The following is a 21982-nucleotide window of genomic DNA, read 5'->3' on the forward strand; positions in this document are numbered from 1 at the left end:
CTCGCGAACTCATAGACAAGTGTCTTGAGTGATAATGTTAAAAGATTATTTTATTCACAGTACCTCGTGATACAATATAGTATAAATGCTGATAGGTTGATGGAGTGAAATACTGTTAAAGGACTATATTCCCTCATGGTACCTCCTAATAATTAAGTTTCTCAAACATTAATGTTAAAGGATCAATTCCACTCATGGTACATTTTCAAACTCTAGCATCAAAATTTACAAATGAAAAAAAGCCTTGAGTGCCAAATAGTACAAGTTGAATTCAAGGAAATCCACGACAGCTAGCAATATCCCTGGAGTTCTATAAGGAGATAGTCCAAACTCCATGAATAGCATAGCTCGAACTCCCGTATAACAACGTGAAGTTTTACATGTGGAGTATTTTGGTATTTTTATCCAAATTTTATATCTGCATTACAAAGTGCCCAAATGTTATAAAAAAATCGAAATAATAATTAAATGTTAGCGGCACGAAAAGTAAATATTTGCATATTTCTTCCGTCATACATAATTACAAATGTTCTTTACTTTTTGCTCCAATAAACGGCCAACGCGCACAACACGACTTTTTTCCTCAGTGTTATTCACGAGTCATGACCAGTGTAATATGAAGAAGCAAAATAATGAATTCGCTATTTGTGCTGTTCCATATAATATTCATTGCTTCTTTACGTCACGTGTGTAAAATTCCCCTCCCGTTTGCTCTCTATATAATCCCCGTTTCATAACTTCATTAATCAAAAGGTGACAGCCATTCGGCATAATATATAGTTTCAGTGTATAATTGCAACGCTATCATATTAGTATTATCAATGGCACCACGAGTCGATAAAGACTATTGGAAAGCAATAACAAAATCACGGGCTGAGCTTCTTAATCTTATATCCAAGGGCACACACATTGCTTCGGATCTGCTTCGTTTAGCCAATGCATCCCAATTCTCAAATCCAATCTTCATCATGCTGCACTTCTACTGTTGCTACAACAAAGAAAACTCAATCTACCAATAATAATCTCAAAAATACCGCAATTGGTGACGTGGAGAATTTTAGCTCCTTTAACTTTTTCTAGTCTTGCCTTTAAGCTAATAATATGCATGTGTCTACAGTGCAATGGTTAATTAGTCTCAAAATTGATACTTATCATTTTAAAGTACATGAATATTATTTTTACCATTTTTCGTCGGATCTCGCTTAAGTTTTGTAATAAAGTTAGAAAAGTATCATATATCATATCGCTATATATGCCTACATTTGTGGAGTTTTCATTTGAAGACGAAAAGTTGACCATTCATCTTTTTAATTGCATACACCATGCCTATATTTTTTTATTTATATTAAGTTCTCTTTTGCATTACTAAACACTAGTTTTTTTTTTTTTTTTTTGCTTTTTGCAACCTTAGTATATGTTTTTTTATTTTTAATTATTTACATCCTATCCTATTTTTTTTAATGATTCGCAGCCCAATCTATTTTCTTGCTGAACAATAAAACCACTCCTTTTAAAATATATGAGGAGGGGAAAATAGGAAAAATACAAATATTATATTCTAAAATTTAATTTATATGCCATATTTTTTTTCTTTATTCGAATTGTTCCTACTTTGCCCTCAAATATTTTAAAAAGGAGTAGTTTTATTGTTTTTCAAAGAAATAAAAAACAATTAGAGTGTGAATCATTTAAAAAAAAAGGATAGGTGCAAATAACAAAAAATAAAATTAAGGGTGCAAAACGTGGAGAATTCGTAAATTCTACCACCTTCTAATTAATGCCTTTATTATATTTTGTTTGGAGTGCAGAAAGTATCAAGCACAACCGTCTCAAAATAACGTATCCTGACCTCTATCAGGTGAGATATATACTTGTTGTGTCAATAATTGTTGTCCCATTTTAGAGTAGGAGCTGCTTAAGTTTTGTAATAATGTGTAGAAAATTGCTAAAAAACATCGTTCATGATAGCTAGTAATAAAAAATATAAAGAAAAGAATATATTGATTCTTACAGAACGGAAACTGTGCTTAATTAATTAGTAGTACTATCTTTTTTATTTGGGACTGCAGCTTGCTGGGGTTGTTGCACTTCAAACGCTTGGTGGTCAAAAAATTGAGTTTGTCCATGGTGGATAGGTACGCAAAGGAAGCATGAAAAGATTAAGTACTTTTTTCATTTATTTTAAATCCATCACTAACTTTTACTACCTTTCTCTCAGGATTCGACAATTTTACCAGATGAAGGATGCCTTCCTGATGTATCTGTAAAAGGTTGACATAATTAGCTGATCTATCATTTTGAAATCCGCGTAATGGATACACGGCTACAAAGATTAAAAATTTACTACTTCCTCTGTCCGAATTTATATAACACACTTTTCTTTTTAGTAAGAATGACACATTTTCTTATTTGACAATAATTTAACTTTAATTTTTTTTACGTTTAACAAAATGATTTATAACCACACTTATATATTTGACTTTTTTTTGCTTTTTTTTTTTTTGGATTTTTGTACCCTTAGTATATGTTTTTTTTTTTTTAAAATTATTTACATCCTATCCTATTTTTTTAATGATTCGCAGCCCAATCTATTTTCTTGCAGAACAATAAAACCACTCCTTTTAAAATATATGAGGAGGGGAAAATAGGAAAAATACAAATATTATGTTCTAAAGTTTAATTTATATGCCATATTTTTTCCCTTTATTCGAATTGTTCCTACTTTGCCCTCAAATATTTTAAAAAGGAGTAGTTTTATTGTTTTTAAAAGAAATAACAAAAAATTAGAGTGTGAATCATTTGAAAAAAAATAGGATGGGTGCAAATAACAAAAAATAACATTAGGGGTGCAAAACGTGGAGAATTCGTAAATTCTACCACCTTCTAATTAATGCCTTTATTATATTTTGTCTGGAGTGTAGAAAGTATCGAGCACAACCATCTCAAAATAACGTATCCTGACCTCTATCAGGTGAGATATACACTTGTTGTGTCAATAATTGTTGTCCCATTTTAGAGTAGGGGCTGCTTAAGTTTTGTAATAATGTGTAGAAAATTGCTAAAAAACATCGTTCATGTTAGCTAGTAATAAAAAATATAAAGAAAAGAATATATTGGTTCTTACAGAACGGAAATTATGCATAATTAATTAGTAGTACTATCTTTTTTATTTGGGACTGCAGCTTGCTGGGGTTGTTGCACTTCAAACGCTTGGTGGTCAATAAATTGAGTTTGTCCATGCTAGATAGGTATGCAAAGGAAGCATGAAAAGATTAAGTACTTTTTTCATTTATTTTAAATCCATCACTAACTTTTACTATCTTTCTCTCAGGATTCGACAATTTCACCAGATGAAGGATGCCTTCCTGATGTGTCTGTAAAAGGTTGACATAATTAGCTGATCTATCATTTTGAAATCCGCGTAATGGATACACAGCTACAAAGATAAAAAATTTACTACTTCCCTTGTCCCAATTTGTATAACACATTTTTCTTTTTAGTAAGAATGACACATTTTCTTATTTGACAATAATTTAACTTTAATTTTTTTTTACGTTTAACAATATGATTTATAACCACACTTATATATTTGACTTTTTTTTTTGCTTTTTTTTTTTTTTTTTTTTTTTTTTTTTTTTGCACCCTTAGTATATGTTTTTTTATTTTTAATTATTTACATCTTATCCTATTTTTTTAATGATTATGAACAATCTATTTTCTTGCAGAACAATAAAACCACTCCTTTTAAAATATATGAGGAGGGGAAAATAGGAAAAATACAAATATTATATTCTAAAATTTAACTTATATGCCATATTTTTTTTCTTTATTCGAATTGTTCCTACTTTGCCCTCAAATATTTTAAAAAGGAGTAGTTTTATTGTTTTTAAAAGAAATAAAAAACAATTAGAGTGTGAATCATTTAAAAAAAATAGGATAGGTGCAAATAACAAAAAATAACATTAGGGGTGCAAAACGTGGAGAATTCGTAAATTCCACCACCTTCTAATTAATGCCTTTATTATATTTTGTTTGGAGTGTAGAAAGTATCAAGCACAACCATCTCAAAATAACGTATCCTGACCTCTATCAGGTGAGATATATACTTGTTGTGTCAATAATTGTTGTCCCATTTTAGAGTAGGGGCTGCTTAAGTTTTGTAACAATGTGTAGAAAATTGCTAAAAAACATCGTTCATGTTAGCTAGTAATAAAAAATATAAAGAAAAGAATATATTGATTCTTACAGTACATTTAATTAATTAAGTACCATCGGAAACAAATTAAGTTAGGTTGTGCTTAATTAATTAGTAGTACTATCTTTTTTATTTGGGATCCTATCCTATTTTTAATGCCGGGGTTGAAGGGGAAAATTGCACTTCAAACGTTCCTACTTTGCCCTCAAATATTTTGGTGGTAAAAAAATTGAGTTTGTCCATGGTGGATAGGTATGCAAAGGAAGCATGAAAAGATTAAGTACTTTTTTCATTTATTTTAAATCCATCACTAACTTTTGCTGCCTTTATCTCAGGATTCGACAATTTCACCAGATGAAGGATGCCTTCCTAATGTATCTGTAAAAGGTTGACATAATTAACTGATCTATCATTTTGAAATCCGCGTAATGGATACACGGCTACAAAGATTAAAAATTTACTACTTCCTTTGTCCCAATTTATATAACACACTTTTCTTTTTAGTAAGAATGACACATTTTCTTATTTGTCAATAATTTAAATTTAATTTTTTTTACGTTTAACAATATGATTTATAACCACACTTATATATTTGACTTTTTTTTTTTTTTGCACCCTTAGTATATGTTTTTTTTTTTTTTAATTATTTACATCCTATCCTATTTTTTTAATGATTCGCAGCCCAATCTATTTTCTTGCAGAACAATAAAACCACTCCTTTTAAAATATATGAGGAGGGGAAAATAGGAAAAATACAAATATTATATTCTAAAATTTAACTTATATGCCATATTTTTTTTCTTTATTCGAATTGTTCCTACTTTGCCCTCAAATATTTTAAAAAGGAGTAATTTATTGTTTTTAAAAGAAATAAAAAACAATTAGAGTGTGAATCATTTTAAAAAAAATAGGATAGGTGCAAATAACAAAAAATAACATTAGGGGTTCAAAACGTGGAGAATTCGTAAATTCTACCACCTTCTAATTAATGCCTTTATTATATTTTGTCTGGAGTATAGAAAGTATCAAGTACAACCATCTCAAAATAACGTATCCTGACCTCTATCAGGTGAGATATATACTTGTTGTGTCGATAATTGTTGCCCCATTTTAGAGTAGGGGCTGCTTAAGTTTTGTAACAATGTGTAGAAAATTGCTAAAAAACATCGTTCATGTTAGCTAGTAATAAAAAATATAAAGAAAAGAATATATTGATTCTTACAGAACGGAAACTGTGCTTAATTAATTAGTAGTACTATCTTTTTTATTTGGGACTCGATTATTGCTGGGGTTGTTGCACTTCAAACGCTTGGTGGTTAAAAAATTGAGTTTATCCATGGTAGATAGGTACGCAAAGGAAGCAGGAAAAGATTAAGTACTTTTTTCATTTATTTTAAATCCATCACCAAATTTTACTACCTTTCTCTCAGGATTCGACAATTTCACCTGAGGATGCCTTCCTGATGTATCTGTAAAAGGTTGACATAATTAGCTGATCTATCATTTTGAAATCCGCGTAATGGATACACGGCTACAAAGATTAAAAATTTACTACTTTCTCTGTCCCAATTTATATAACACACTTTTCTTTTTAGTAAGAATGACACATTTTCTTATTTGACAATAATTTAACTTTAATTTTTTTTTTTTTTTTTTACGTTTAACAATATGATTTATAACCACACTTATATATTTGACTTGTTTGAAACCACAAGATTTAAAAGTCTTCCTTTATTTTGTTAAATTCCGTGTTCAGTCAAACTACTATAAATTGGGACGGAAGGAGTACTATTTACTAGTATTACATATCTAATTTATCTGTGAAGTTCACCCTTTGACAATGTGTGGAATGACCCAGGATATTATAAACCCCTATGGAAACCCTTATACAATCACTGAGGGACACGTGGATGCTCTAACGTAGGATTTTTTGACAGCTGATACGTCTCATCACACTGGGAAAGATAGTTTTACTTATCATGTTGGAAACAGGAAAAGAAAATTCAAATTAGCTAGTACTTGTTATAAGATTTGCATTACAATTATAGGAGTTAAACAAACCAAATTTGTCAATTATAGGCTTTCCCCATCAATTATAAAGATTTTATATTGCTAGAGGAAAAACGAGCTGTCTAGCTATGATATCCTTGGTATTGTCCCTGCTGAGAATGATCTGGATTTCATAGCTGAGCTGCAATGAGAGCAGTTAAACTGAGAGAGACTTGATTATTATCATATTTGGGGCATAGTTGTAGTAGTTCTTGCAGTTTATTTGTTTCTGAACTACGTGAATATAAGAACTCTTACTTCGTTCTGCATCTATGTGGCAGTTACATGTCAATAATCATGGGGATGACATTCTTTAGCTTATTTGTAATTTCACTAATTCAGTCTAATTGCATAGTCCAACTTCTAAGAAAGAAAAGAAAAAAACATAGTCCAACTTGTGAAGCTGTTGAATATCATGGACAGTGACCAAGAACTGGCTTGATTACATCCCCTATTGCTAACATTGTGAATATTTTTAAAATTGTTATCAACAACCTCGGAGCAATTATATACTTGGCATGAGTTTCTGAGAATTCTAGAGCTCAGTGCTATATTCCTGCACATGTCTTTTACCACTTACGGTGTTCCTCTTTTGATTTTGTTCTTTTAGGTCCATAAGATTTAAGAGACATCTTTCACCTAGTGGGAATCTCTAACTCCAATCTTATAGTAGCCTTATGAGGAGGCCTCAAACTGGTATTATATAATATGGATCTGCATCAACATACTAATATTTCTCACACATAAATGTTATTTGTCTTAAGGTTCGTCTATATATTAGGTTTGCTGCTGCAGGCCAGAAGAGCTGATGCGGAGAAATCTGGAGTTCATGGCCCTCATATTGAAGAGAAGACTGATGTTCAGGCCCCTCGTACTCAAGATAAGTTTGGAGTTCAGGCCTCTCGTACTGAAGAGCAGTCTAGAGTTCAGGCCCTTTGTACTGAAGAGAATTTGAAATTTGACAATTCATACTTTAAGGATGATAACTATGCACCCAGACTTCTTTTTATTGTTCACAATTGGTTAAAAGAAAAATTCTCATGTTAACTTTCCAAAATGATCTGTGAGGGCGCTCAACAAGAAGGTGAAGCTTCCCGTGGAAGCCATTGATAAAGCTCTGCTTGACGATCCAGAATTCCGCAGGCGTGTGCATCTTTATGCAACGGTATTATGATAGCTCATGTTAACATGTCCATTATCAAAGTTCAATTGTTGCAACACATCATATAACTTTGTCAGCACACAAGTTGCATCATTTAAGAAGAAAAATAACGTTAAAATACCAGTTAGGCTGGTTAAAATGACTGGACTAGGCTGGTTAAAATGACTGGACATTAATTTATCGACTCTTGTTTGTCACTCTCTCAGATAATGAGTGAGGAAATGAATGGAATTGCTTGTGTCACGAGAAATCAATGATATTGTTTGAGTACTATCCTTTGATAATACAATATTCCCATATATACTATGGCCAAAACAACTGCATTATCTTCAACTTCCTACCTAAGTAGTCTAACTCAAAGGTTTTTATGTAGTAATTGATTAAATTTAATAAACTCAATTATGTGACAGGATGAAGATGCTTTCAAAAGAGACTATGTAGTGGCACACAAGAAACTCTTTGAGCCTGGATTACCGCATTCATCATTTTTCGGATCAGCATTTGAAAATAGCATGTTACGTTTGAAGAACATGCAGGTGACACAAACGGCTGTTGGAGTTGCTGTTGCAGCCGCTGTTGTAATATTCAGTGTCTTCTATCTAATATTGGGTTACTTTTACGAAGTCAACAGGAGAATCTAGTATGGAATCAACAGGAGAATCTAGTAAGCATTAGCAAGCACAAAAGTTCCAATACATTCGCGAAGTCAACCCTCTAGGGCCTAGCTAGTAACATGCTCTCATCATTAAGGGTTGGCACGACCCCACACTTAAGCTCAAACATGCTCCTCAACTTTCAATTTCAGGTACTCAGAAACAACGTGACACTATAAAAATAAAAATCTAAAACTATTACACATTGGGTTGCCTCCCAACAAGCGCCTTAGTTAACATTGCGGTACGACAAGAATCAACTTTTTCCTCCACCTTGAACTTATGAATTTCATCCCTAATTTTGCATCAAATTTTCTCTCACGCTTCTGGAGTGGTGGTGTAAAAATAAAAGAACCAAGCAATAGGTACCGCGTCTAGCACTTCTTGGCCCTTAAGTGAGGAATGTTATTTTGTCTTTTTGGCATGGCAAATTTCAGGATGTAAGGCTTGTGTTCCTCATCTATACACTTCTCCAAAGGCTTGGAAGGCTAGATTTCCATGTCGCCAACTAAACATAATGTAGAAAAATGTTTAGAACGAGGACCAACACGACCCAACTCTAAAACTGTATTATTTCTGACATCCTCACTTTTGTACACCTCCTCAACAATGACATCATCAACAAAGATCTGATCGAATGGTTGGAATTCCTCTATTTGCTCCACAAGTTGGCCATCATCCACGACAATTGGTGGTTGGGCATCAGACGCCTCAACCTTTTTATTTATTTGAGCCTGCAGGTCATGGATATCTGAGCCAAATTGGTCTATGTCTTGTCTGAGCTCAGTTCTTCTCTCTATCAGTTGTGTATCCATGTTTGTAAGACTATCACGGAGAAACACATGAAATTTTATTTGTTGAGCTTGTTCCGTTAGCCAAGATTGGCTCACTATCTCTGCTTCTTCAAAGTTATCTCCTTGCAGGAATTCGCTCTCTTCTTCTGTTTGAGGTTCACCTTGGGTATTGACTAAGTCTGTAACTTGCAAATCATTACAACTTTCAGTCTCAGCCTGCATCTCTGTGAGTTTGGCACGAATCCTCTCTATGGCTTTCCACATTTCTGCGTTTTGCTCTCTTATGAATGCATCATGCTCAATTATTTGCTCCCCTATTTGATTCATCATAGCGCTAACCCGAGCAAGACTTTCCGCATCCTCTACTTCACTACTCTTGTGAACATCAAAAACAACAAGAGAATCATAATAGGGGCTTGGGGATGAGGAATAAGAGTTAGGACAACCATTGCAATGACCGTCATGACCGCCACATATATTACAAATATTCCACTCAAAAGATTGGGAAGGTACACACAACTAATTCTCGAAAATATTTTGACAGTGTTGCCACAAGTGGAGTCCTCCGCAGATCAGACACGGATCACCAAAATAGGAACAACCAATATTCGATCAATTTTTACTCCAAGATGCCATGTCAAGAAAGCTAACCAAATTATTAAATTAAAAATAAAAGAAGAAGAAGAAGAAGAAGATGATGATGATGATGATAATAATAATAATAATAATAATAATAATTAAAAAAAACAAACTTGGATAGACAAAAAGAAAAGTCTAATCTAGAAAAACAATTAATTTCTAAGATTTCTAAGTCCCCGGCAATGGTGCCAAAACTTGTTGCTCCCAAACGCATACGCAAGTATACGCGGTCGTACAAGTAATATAGGATTTTAAGGTCCAGATATCGTACCCACAGGGACTTATGATTAACTATTTACTAAATTAAACTAATGCTAATTATCTAAATAAGAAATAAAATCCCAATTATATTTGTAAACTAACTAAAAATAAAAGAAAGAAAATAATGAACATCAACCAAGAAAGAGCGAATTTTTATCGGAGAAGAGATAGATCTAGGGCTATGACCATTAACAATATAGTTGAGTCTTCAAATCATTCTACCTATGGGTTACTAGTTGACGGGTTAATTATAACTTTATGATATTCTCTTGAACTACTCACAAGCCTGTAGATGTTACTATAACGCCTATATCTCTACGGTCGTCAGAGGTAACAAGAACGCATTTATTTTTCCGTATTCAACTAAGTAGGGCTAAAGGGTATATCTCTATCCTCAGTAGCGAAATGATTAAATCGAACAAACTCTATTTATTCTTATTACGTACGTGAATTTCCTTTCTCAAGTCCAATTCATGCACCACAAATAGCGTTCAATTAGTGATCAAGTAATCAAACAATTAAGCACAAGAATAAATAAGCAACCCAAAAATATGAAAATTTAATAGATAGAAACGATAATCAAACGTCAACTTTCATGTTTGTGTCAAAGCCCTAGAACTAAAGAGTTTAGCTCCATATAGACATGGAAGAAAAACAACAAATCATCCGAATAAAAATATCAAAATAAGTATTACAGAGAAGAGAAGGTAAAACCCTATAAGTACGGCCTCCATGGCGACTCCAAGTTCTCTCTAGGTCCAAAGTTCTGAACTAAGGGTTTCAAGTCATCCAAAGTTATGTCCAAACCGTGTAGAATATGTATCTGTAGGGTATCAAAAGGCCTAGGCTTTTAAAAACCAAATCCAACTTGGATCAGGAAAAAAAATAGCGGACTCGTGTCACACCTGCGTCGCGGATGCAACGCGGAAGACAATCAGAAAAACAAGAATCAGTGCAACACGGAAGACAATGAGGAAAACAAGAATCAGAGGCTGCTTGGCTCCGCATTGGGCGTGCAACGCGTGAGCAGCACAAGCCACAATCTCAATTTTTTTGCTTCGGTCGGTGGCAGCCAGGTGAGTTCTTTCTCCTTTTACAAATTCTTTGCTTATTCCTTTCCTTTTTGTTTTGTCTTGCAAGTAAGCATTACACATCATCAGCCCATTATTAAATAATAATCATATCATTACACATCATCAGCCCATCATTAAATAACAATCATTGTGCCTCCTTCCTTGTCTCTTCTTTCTTTCCTTTTTTTTTTCTTTCCTTCTTCCGTGTTTTTATACAATTTTGCTCCAAATCTCTTCATTTTTGCACCGCTTTATTCCTATATAGTAAAAATATAATATTAAGCACAAAGTGATATAATCAATACTCAAAAGACAATTAAAAGTACTAAAATGCGAGGCAACTAATAGTTAAATATATGCATTTTAGGCCGAACATCACTACTCAAAGTGTAAAATAACATGTCTTTGGTTGCTTTGAAATATAGTTCTACTCATGGTTCAAACATATTCCTGATTGGCGAAGAATTATTCGCAGATTGGCATCACCACATTTATTAATTCTCTGTTTTCTACTAGTTGTTCTTATACTAGCTTATTGCCAAAATAACAAAAAAAAGAAGAAGATACCATTGTAATTTTAAGGCCAAATACATATACAGACCCCTTGAACTCGGTCAAATTTTTCATTTTAGCACTGTAACTCATGCTTGTTCCATTTAGACCCTCCAACATCATCTCAACCGTGTCTTTTAAACACAAAAAAAATGAATAAGGAACCAAATGAAGAGCGTGAGATTCACTCGCATGACATGGCAAAAATGCCAATAAAGAAAGTCCATGTGAACTTAAGTCTAATTAATGAGGAAAAAGAGAAGAAAAAAATATGTCGTGTCTTCCAAGTTTTCAACAATGAATCCATTTTGTCATTCTTGGCCAAAACCAGTAGTGCTCCTCCCCATCACCAAAAATCTTCTTCTTCCATAATTTGAAATCCAAAACAGTGACCATCACCTTTAGGTCCATGAGTCCATCATCTTCCATTGTTTCCGCCTTTGTAAAAGAAGTCAGCAGAATCTTGAAACATCAAAAGATTTGAAATCAATAATTTCAACAACGAACAATGGAGTACACTAACCATAAAAATACAAAGGAATTGCTTTAATCACTCGAAACTGCATTTTTATTATTCGCTGCTGATGTTTTTTTCCCTTAAAATTTTCTGAATACCCAATTCCAAAGTCTTGCTTGTGATGGTCTATACAACACAATTAGTCTAAACCCATCTCACACAAGTTCAAATTTGTAAGGTTGAATAAGTATCAAAGGCAGTTTTTTTTTTTTTCAATACCCATTGCGAAATTTTATCAATTTCGTAAGCTTTCTTACATTAGTTTGCTGGAAAACTAATCCTGCCGGCTTTAATTTTGTGGTTGTTCGTTCTTGTTTGTGAGAGTGGAGTGGGTGGTCATGCCACAAGGAGGAAGCAAGAGAAAGGTAGTGGCAGAAGGGTGGTGGTAAAAATGAAGATGGCAATCTGAGTTTTAAGAAGAAAAAATAAAACAAAATTATGATCTGAGAGCAACTCACGCGTGTAAGGAGAGACATTTTTGCCACGTCAGCGTTTTGGGTTTAAAAGACATAGTTGAGATAATGTTGAAGGGCCTAAATGGAACAAGGATGAGTTAAAGTGCCAAAATGGAAAATTGGATCAAGTTTAAGGGTCTGTATATGCATTTGGCCTAATTTTAATGTCATACACGCAAGAAGTCGCAACTCACAAGTCCAAACTCTATGATGTAGCGTAAAAAAGGCCTTTAATTTAGTTCCATGCTTGTATCAATTTTGAAATGGGGCCGTTTTAGTCCAATCTATAGGATCGACCATTCTGTTCGTTTGCTTGTTGTATCAGGTAAATTTATAATTTGGTGCATGACTAAGATGAAATGAGGTAAAAAGGGAGGTATCGCAGACCTGCAAGTGATTTTTCAATTATTCGTCATTTGATAGTTCTCTATTCATTTAGGGTTAGTTTGGTTCAGAGGCAAATTACACATGAATTTTGGATTATAATTCAGAAATCAGTAATGTAAGTATTTTAATATTATAAAAGTAATTTTATTGAATATTTAAAACAAATATAAGTTTATTTACTATGTGGGATATTTTTCATTTAAGTGTCTATTAATTCATGTATTATTTAGTATCTCTATTCTTATTTCACATTCTAATCCTACGTAAGTATATAAATTCATGCAAATATTAGTTATGAGGAGAGTAACAACCATTGTATTAAACTTAATAATGCTGAAATTTATGTGAAAATTTAAACAATTGTTTTTTCACATAAAACTCAATAATACTAATAATTTAATCTTTGCATAACTGATATTCTAAAAAGGCTTTTTTTTTTCCTAGAGAGTATGAAATCCTATGCTGCTAATGCACAATCGGGTTGCAATATTAAACAATGTGTTACTAATACTCACATAAATTATGTCAGAATGTATAATTTAATATGTGAGTCGGATTCAAAATTTAAAGTTTACGAGTTGTGGTGACACCTAACTTTCCATCGAACTCACGCTCCATTTATACTATTAGGTTAGCAGATTCTTTTTACTTTTTGCAATTTAAATAACCAACTTTTAAGGAAGAAATAAAATTTACAAATCCCTAATTAGCTAAAACATGAAAAAACTTCAAAGTTTTGACAAGTGAAACTCTAGCACAAGAAAATTTCAGTAGTTTCAAATATGAAGTTCAAACTCTAGGATTTATTCATGGAGTTTTTAACTGTGATAGTTCAAACTCCAACGTTTCTTCCTGGAATTTTTCATTGCAAACTCTACGAATTTGTTAAGTGTAATGAGTGATAGTGTTAAAAGATTATTTCACTCACGGTACATCGTGATACAATATAGTGTAAGTGTTGATAGGTAGAAGGAGTGAAATAATGTTAAAAGGACTATATTCACTCATTGTACCTCCTAATAATTAAATTGCTCAAACAATGTTAAGGATCAATTTCACTCATGATACATTTTTGAACTCGAGTTTCAACTTCTACAAATGAAAAAAAAAAAAAAAAACTTTGAATTTGAAATAGTGTGGAACTCAAGGGAATCTATAACACTGTCCCGGAGTTTGATAAGGAGACAGTTCAAACTCCATAAATTGTAGATTTCAAATTCTAGGAATTTTTCCAACTCCAACATAATAACGTAGAGTTTTGAGTTTCACATGTAAGAATTTCTAATAGTATGCTTGGCTTTTTGGATATTTTTTAGGGTAATTTACATATATATACATATTTAGGGAGAATATTTACGAAACGTGACGATATTTTTTTATTTACAAAACATAACATTACAATACCTATACACATAGACATTCTACCAAAAAAAAAAAAAAAACATTACAAACCCAAACGACACCACTGTTAATGGTCTTCCCGCGTGCGGGTGCCATTCCATCCTCCCATGTGGAATCCACCGGAATTTTTTGCGCAGAACCGCCAAATCTGGTGCGCAGGGAAGAGGATAGCGGGGGTGGCGGCAGTACTTCATCAGCGAAACGCCAGAGCAATGCCGGAGATCTGGTGGCGGAGGGAAGAGGATAGTCGGGGTGGCGGCGTGGTGCTCTAAATGGTGTTGCTTCAACGGCGAAACGCCGGAATGGACAAACACAACCAGATCTGGTTATTTTCCAGTAAGCATGAAAAATATGTGTGAATCGTGTATGAAAATTGTATGAATATACGTACTGTATTCATACACTATCATACACTCTGCAGAGAAAAAATAAAATTTTCTGGATTCAATATACTTGATTTCATACAATATTCATACAGTATTCATACACTGTCAAGTTTTGTAATTATTCTTTATGTTTTGTAAATAAGGAAAACTATCATCGCGTTTCGTAAATATTTCTCCTTAATATGTATATATATATATATATATATATATATATATATATATATATATATATATATATATATATATATATATATATATATATATATATATATATATATATGTATATATATATGTATATATATATATATGTAGTTTTCCCTATTTTTTATCCAAATTTTATTTCCGCATTACAAGAAGCCCAAAATGTTGAATAATTTTGGGAAAACCACACAAAGTACCCCTAAAATGCAAATTTTTTATCCGCCCCATGCGCCCTCTAAAATAATTTCACTTCTTACCCAACCGACCAAAAATATTTACCCGAGTACCTCCTCATCCAAAATCCTTCCTCCGTGATACTATCGCAGTATATTTATATATCATGGTGTGGTTTCATGGAGGACTAACAGAAGGACTGAAGCAGACCTAAATAACACCATCTCAGTATGTTTATATACCACGATGGTATTACAGAGAACTTAGGAGTGTCTCATTGAATGACTGAAGCAGTCCTCCATGATATATAACATTACAATAGATGTATATAAGATAATGATATCATAGATATTTTTTGAGAAAAGTGTCTTTTTGAATAAATGAACATGATACCATCTCAATATATTTATATACCATGTTGGTATCATAATTTTGAGGACATTCCAGATAAATAGTTTGAGGGCACGAAAGTAAAGGGTTAAGGGCGGGTAACTATTTTGTTTTTCAAGGGACAATTACGTTCTTTCCCCAAAAATTTTGAAATAATAATTCAATGGCAATTAGGGGTACGAAAACTATTAGCATATTTCTTCCCTCATACAAAATTACAAATGTTCTTTTCTTTTTCCTCCAATTAAAGGCCAACGCGTACATCACGACTTTTTTCCTCAATGTTATTCACGAGTCATATTCAGTGTCATACGAAGAAGCAAAATAAAGAGTTCGTTACTTGTGTTGTTCCATATTCGTTGCTTTGTTCCATATTCATTGCATCTTTACGTCACGCTTACAAAATTCCCCTCCTTTTGCTCTCTATATATAATCCCCGTTTCATAACTTCATTATTCAAATCAAATTTAAATCAAAAGGTTACGATCACTTTGCATAATATATAGTTTTAGTGTATTATTACAACATTATCATATTAGTACTATCGAATGGCACCACGAGTCGATGCCGAGTATCAGAAAGAGATAACAAAAGCACGAGAAGAGCTGAAAAATCTTCCGAAGGATAAGTACAGTGCTGCTGATTTGCTTCGTTTAGCATACACATCCCAATTCTCAATTGCCAATTCTCATCATGATGAAGGAACTATTACTTCTAATGATGCTAAACCAAATACTCAATCTGCCAATAATAATATCAAAACTGCAATTGGTGAGCTTCATTTTAGCCTTTTAACTTTTCTACAGTATCTTCGCATAAGCTAATTAATATGCGTGCAAATAAATTTTATATTCTCATTGATTAATCAATTGTTAGTGCAATGGTTGATTAGTGCTTAATTGATATCATTTTAAAGTACATGAATATTTTTGCCTTGTGGATCTTTGCAGCTACTAATGTTCCAGTATGACTCCCTATGTCCGAATATATGTAATGTACTTTCCTTTTTTGTCGATAAATATTTCTATACTTTGAAAGAATTTAAGATTAAACTTCTTAATTTGTCCTTAAATTTCTTATACAAATATCTATGGATTGATTAGACGCAAATTTTAAAAATCTTTCATTCTTTATTAAATTTTGTGCCCAGTCACGGGGGGATGACTATGCTTATCTTTACGAAATTCTCATTTTAAGACCAAGATTGACCATTCGATCTTTTCAAAAAATTTCCAACATTATGGTAAGTTAAACCAGTCTATTGTCTTCTGAAGACGGCATACACCAAAGCCCATATTTTGTTTATATTTAAGTGTTCTTTTGCAATAGTAATACTACCACCTTCTAATTAATGAATGCCTTTATATTGTATCTGGAGTGCAGAAAATATCAAGAACAGCCATCGCACAATAACGTATCCTGACCTCTATCAGGTGAGATCTATACTTGTTGTGTCAATAACATGCTGTCCATTTTGGAGAAGGCTGCTTAATTTCAATGATAGCTAAGGAGGTGTAGTAAATTGCTAATTAATGCTAGATTCATCCTAGTAATAAAAAAAAGAGCATAAAAAGAATACTATACTGGTTCTTACAGAATCGACATTGTGCTTAATTCAATTAGTAGTAGTACTATCTTTTTTTATATTTGGAACTGCAGCTTGCTGGGGTTGTTGCTCTTGAGATGCCTGGTGGTCCAAAAATCGAGTTTGTCCCTGGTAGAGAGGTACGAAGAGGAAGGATGAAAAATTAACTACTTTTATTTATATTAAACCCATCACTAACTTTTACCTTTCTACCAGGATTCACCAATTTCACCAGATGAAGGGTGCCTTCCTGATGGCAGTCAAGGTTAGTCATCTTTAAAAAATCACAAATTTACTACTAATTACTTATCTAATTTATATATATGCGAAATTTCACACTTTGAGAATGTGTTGAGTGACCAAGGACGGTTATAAACCCCTCTGAAAACCCTTACACAATCGCTGAGGGGCACGTGCATTCTCTAACATGGGATTCTTTTCAGAGCTGAAACATTTCATCACACGGGGAAAGATATTTTATTTATCATGTTGAAAAAATATGCCTCTTTAACGGGGAAAGAGTTAGCCTGATATATAGGAAAAGAATAGCTAGTACTTGTTAGTATAAATTTGTAAATTATATGCTTTCCCCATTGATTGAAAAACTTTTATATTGCCAGAGAACAAAAAGCTATCAGCTATCTAACTCTGATATGAGAGAACTTTGAGTTAAACTGAGAGGGACTTGATTATTATCCTATTTGGTGCATAATTGTAGTTCTTGCAGTTTATTGTTTCTGAACAACTTGAATATAGGAACTCTTGCTTCGTTCTACATATATGCGGTCGTGAAGAAGTAAAGTTGATTTTTTGGAGGAGGGATCTAGAATAGTCTAGTGTAGGATCTTGGATAATTATCTTAAAGAAAAATCTAGATATTCTAGAGTAATGTTAGAAGATAAGACTAACTAGATATTTTGTAGATATATCTAGATAATTCTATCTAGAACCATCCCTAGACAAGTATAAATAGGGGTGGCCTTAGTCATTTGTAATCAAGCCAAGTTAACCTAACACAGTCCACTTCAAAGCAATTCAAGTAAACACTTCCTTTCCAAAGCTTCCTCTTCTTTAGTTGAATCTTCCGATCTTAGTTAACGATCTTGGGCTAGCAGAAGGTCTCCCCGATTTAAGTTTTCTTCTGCTATATTTCTCTACAGCGGTTACATGTCAATAATCTTGGAGATTACATTCTTTAGTTTCTTTGTAATTTGCACTAATTGCATAGTCCTAAGTGTTGTTTCCACTTGCAGTTCCATATATTTCTCAGGAGAACTTCTGAGAAAGAAAAGAAAAAAACATAGTCCAACTTGTGCAGCTCTTGAATATCATGAACAGTGACGACCGTGAACTGGCTTGATTACATCCTATTGCTAATATTGTGACTATTGAAAACTGTTATCAGCAACCTTGGAGCCAGTGGCGGATCTAGGATTTTCACTTAGGGGGTTTGAAAAAACAACAAAAGCTAAATATAAAATATAATGTTGTTAACGGGAATCCAACCTAGGACGCTAGAGACAATTTTGAACACCCTGGACCACTTGAGCTAACCTTTTACATTTAGTCAGGGTGTTCGAAAGTTAATATATGTACATAAACACAGAAAATTGACCCTATATATACACTGTAAGTTTTTGCCGAGGGTGTTCGGGTGAACACCCTCGGCATCATGTAAATCCTTCCCTGCTTGGAGCAATTGTTGAATTTAGCATGAATTTCTTAGAGCTTTAAAGCTCAGTGCTATATTCCTCCACACGTCTTTTATTGCTTACTGCGTTCCTCTTTTCAATGCTGTTTTTTTTGGTGCATCAGATTTAAGAGATGTCTTTCGCAAAGTGGGAATCTCTGACAACAGAGACATAGTAGCATTATCTGGAGGCCTCGAAATGGTATTATATAATATGGCTCTACATCAAGATACTGATATTTTCTCACACATAAAATGCTATTTGTCTTAAGGTTTCCTATTTTGGGTTGCTGCTGCAGGCCAGAAGAGCAGGTCCTCGCACCGGCGAGACTTTCAAATTTGACAACTCATACTTTAAGTATGATTACTATACAACCAGACTTCTTTTATATTTCACCATTGATTAAAAGAAATATTCTCACGTTTACTTTCCCAAATGATACACTGATATATTAGGGAGCTCTTCAAAAATAAGGATTCGAGTCAACTTCAGCCCACTGATGAAGCTCTGGTTAAGGATCCAAACTTCATCCGCCTTGTGGGCCTTTATGCAGAGGTATTATGATAGCTCATGTTACCATGTCTATTCTCAAAGTTCAATTGTTACAACACGTCAATGATATTGTTTGAGAACTTTCTTCTGATTTAACAATATGCACATATCTACTCTTCAACTTCACAGTCGGTTTTTCTGTAGAAATTGATAAGTTTAATAAACTTAATTCTGTGACAGAATAATCAGGCTTTCTTAAAGGACTACGAAGTGGCACACAAGAAGCTCTCTGACCTTGGATTACCAGATTCACCATTTTTGGGATTGGAAAAAAGCAAGCCAGTTCTGAATATGCCGGTGTCACAGAGGGCTGTTGGAGTTGTTGTTGCAGCTGCTGTTGTGATATTGAGTGTCTTCTATCTAATCAACAAGAGGAGAACTAACAAGTATTCGTCACAGCAGTTTCAGTAACTTGGTGAACTAGAAAGATAGTAAACCGGAAACCGATAAGCAGGAAGAAAAAGGCCGTTCGACTGAATGGCTCCACGTTTCTTTAAATAATAAATCTTGGGGAATATCTCCATGTTTCATCATAACTTAAATATGTAAAATTTACTCAAATGTACTAGTAGTAATAATATAAAACTGTGCCTTTGGTGGTGACTTTTATATATTCAGAATTCTACAAAAGGTTTCAATTATTCCTTATTGAGCAAGAATTTCATTGATTGGATAACATTTCACATTGCTTACTTGGAGTGTGACAAGACAGCATGGTGTTGAAAAAGTGAAACTACTATCTATCACATGAAAAAAGAAGTAAATTTTTATTGAAGATTAATTGCCGTAAAGGCATAAAAATAAAAAAAAATAAAAAAAATAAAAAAGGGATGTTGGCCTTCCACAGAGGCACCAATATCAATAATTATACGCTGCCTAAAGATAATGTGTTACACTACGACATCAGACCGACCTCCTAGAGGAAGTAAAGGAGAACAAGTTTATCTCCGGGGATGTTAAAAATCAATGATGTTACCGTAATTTAAAAATGCAATTAGATTACTAATCATAGTTAGAAGAAATAAAATTAGTCAGGCTCGTGGAATCATAGACAAGGTAATGTCTTGAAAAACCCTCAATCTTTTGTCGACTTTCCTCGGAAGGATAGCAGTATCTTTACTTCCTTCCAACTTGAATCGTTCCTGAGTTGAGCCCAGAGCAGCAGCAATTATAGCATCTTCAAAACCCTTGCTATCTGGCAGCAAACCTGCCCATCTATCCTCTGATTTCTCTGGTGAAATGGACTGCTTTCTCATCTTATTCTCTGGTTCAGCAATTGTTCTCATTAAGTGAGATGCATTTCCAGATCTTGTTCTCTTAAGACTTTCTGGAAAAGGGGCGTTTGCTGGTTCCTTAATAATCTTGGATGACTAAAATGGGGGAGCGTCGATATTGAGTAGGTTCCCATATGAAATATTTGGCTTCAGCGTACTCTTTTGCAGAGAAGGACCTGTCTTGTTAGTGATGATGTTAGTAGAATTGATGTTCTCATTAGCAAATTCATCTTGAGGCTGGCGGCATGACTTGGTATTATTACTCAAAGTGCTAGTACTATTATGTTCCTTGCAAGGCTGAGGCTGCCAGATAGCAGAAGAGCCCAAGAAGGCATCAAACAGCTTACTTTGTTCAATTCTATCATCACTTTTATTCATCATTTCAGACTCGAGGTCTCGGAGCATTTGTTGTGCTCTCTCGTAGGCCTTGAGATGCGAATCTACACCTCTGGGCCCGTCTACCACTGCTGGTTTAACTCTCCGAAGTGTCTCTTTCGCCTCGCCAACTCTCCTTGTTTCATCAAGCAAATACCCAAATTGCACATCTTGTTGTTGTCTGGTGCAATCACTAGTGCCCTACGATAAGCATCCTCTGCTTCAATGTAGTTATTTTGTTGCATCAGTGCCCACCCTAAATTCCCCTGGAAGATTAATAAATACTTGTTAAATGATTTTCATCTAAACCTATGAACTACAATTCTCACAATTGTGTATTTTACCAGTAATCTAGTTGCTTCTTGCTCCACAGAAACCTGAAACTTCTTCCCCTGGGATCTGGCTGTTTTCGTGCGCTTCCCATTAAAGGCCAAACCTTGTTGTATCAAAAACAATTTGTGCCTCAAGAGGACTATTTGGTCATCCAATCTTCCACATCTCTGCAGATATCACAATTTTCCAGATTGTTAATGGTAGAATAAAGAAGAAAGTTTGAAAGATTTTTGCAGTGCTTTGAAGCAGTAATATGCTTCTCAGATATGTAAATATTTAGAAAATGTAACAGACCTTATATAGGTCTAACAGGATATTGTCAAGAGCTTCCTGTGCTTGATCTGAACACCTACTTCTCAAAGATTTAACAGCTTCAATGGCTTCTTCAGCCCTATTTTGTTGCTTCATTACAATTGCCATTTCTTTAAGAGCACTATCCACTCTGTCTCCTGCATTTATTGCTGCCCAAAACAATGGAATTGCCCTTTCCGGATCCTTTTCGACCAACTGAAAGTATAAATGGAAAAGACATCACATTAATTTATAGTAGAACCAATCAAATCACAACAATAAAACTCATAAAATGAATGGACATAACAAAATATGCATCCAGACAGAACTAGATCTAGTATTTGAAGTTTATGAGTTTGAGTTCGGGATTCTACCACAACTATTAGGTAGGGGTTAAATTGAACCACTGATTTTCGAAGCGGAGCATAAATGTTATGTGTAAAAATTTATACAAAATTACAATAAATAGTAGACAGCAACCCGTAACTTTTTAAATATAAAAAGTCCGATGCTAGAAATCTTAAAAGATTGAACTGATAGAGTTTTAATCGCCTCTCTCCACCACTCATTTAATTTACTCATTCGCAACCAA

At 33.7% G+C, this 21982-nt stretch overlaps 2 protein-coding genes and 1 pseudogene across 2 annotated transcripts in view; 2 read left to right on the forward strand and 1 right to left on the reverse strand.

The window, feature by feature from the left end:
- Nucleotides 1–21982, forward strand: part of LOC132046424 (cell wall protein IFF6-like) — a 64604-nt gene that overhangs the window by 36761 nt on the left and 5861 nt on the right. The window lies entirely within an intron of this gene.
- Nucleotides 15767–19704, forward strand: LOC132046422 (L-ascorbate peroxidase 3-like). Its single transcript, XM_059437049.1, has 8 exons — nucleotides 15767–16060; nucleotides 16673–16722; nucleotides 16949–17014; nucleotides 17091–17138; nucleotides 18680–18766; nucleotides 18864–18922; nucleotides 19021–19120; nucleotides 19298–19704. The coding sequence occupies exons 1-8, from the start codon at nucleotides 15838–15840 to the stop codon at nucleotides 19526–19528; spliced, it is 864 nt and encodes a 287-aa protein (XP_059293032.1). The 5' UTR covers nucleotides 15767–15837; the 3' UTR covers nucleotides 19529–19704.
- On the reverse strand, nucleotides 19976–21618 carry LOC132046426 (protein POLLENLESS 3-LIKE 2-like; annotated as a pseudogene).

Source organism: Lycium ferocissimum, chromosome 2 (assembly GCF_029784015.1).
Source record: "Lycium ferocissimum isolate CSIRO_LF1 chromosome 2, AGI_CSIRO_Lferr_CH_V1, whole genome shotgun sequence".
Lineage (NCBI taxonomy): Eukaryota > Viridiplantae > Streptophyta > Magnoliopsida > Solanales > Solanaceae > Lycium > Lycium ferocissimum.

Bases quoted from the DNA above. Each gene is read 5' to 3' on its own strand.
- LOC132046422 (XM_059437049.1), top strand. From the start codon at position 15,838: ATGGCACCACGAGTCGATGCCGAGTATCAGAAAGAGATAACAAAAGCA. The intron at 16,723-16,948 runs GTGAGATCTATA...TTGGAACTGCAG, and splicing joins CGTATCCTGACCTCTATCAG to CTTGCTGGGGTTGTTGCTCT. The intron at 19,121-19,297 runs GTATTATGATAG...ATTCTGTGACAG, and splicing joins TTGTGGGCCTTTATGCAGAG to AATAATCAGGCTTTCTTAAA.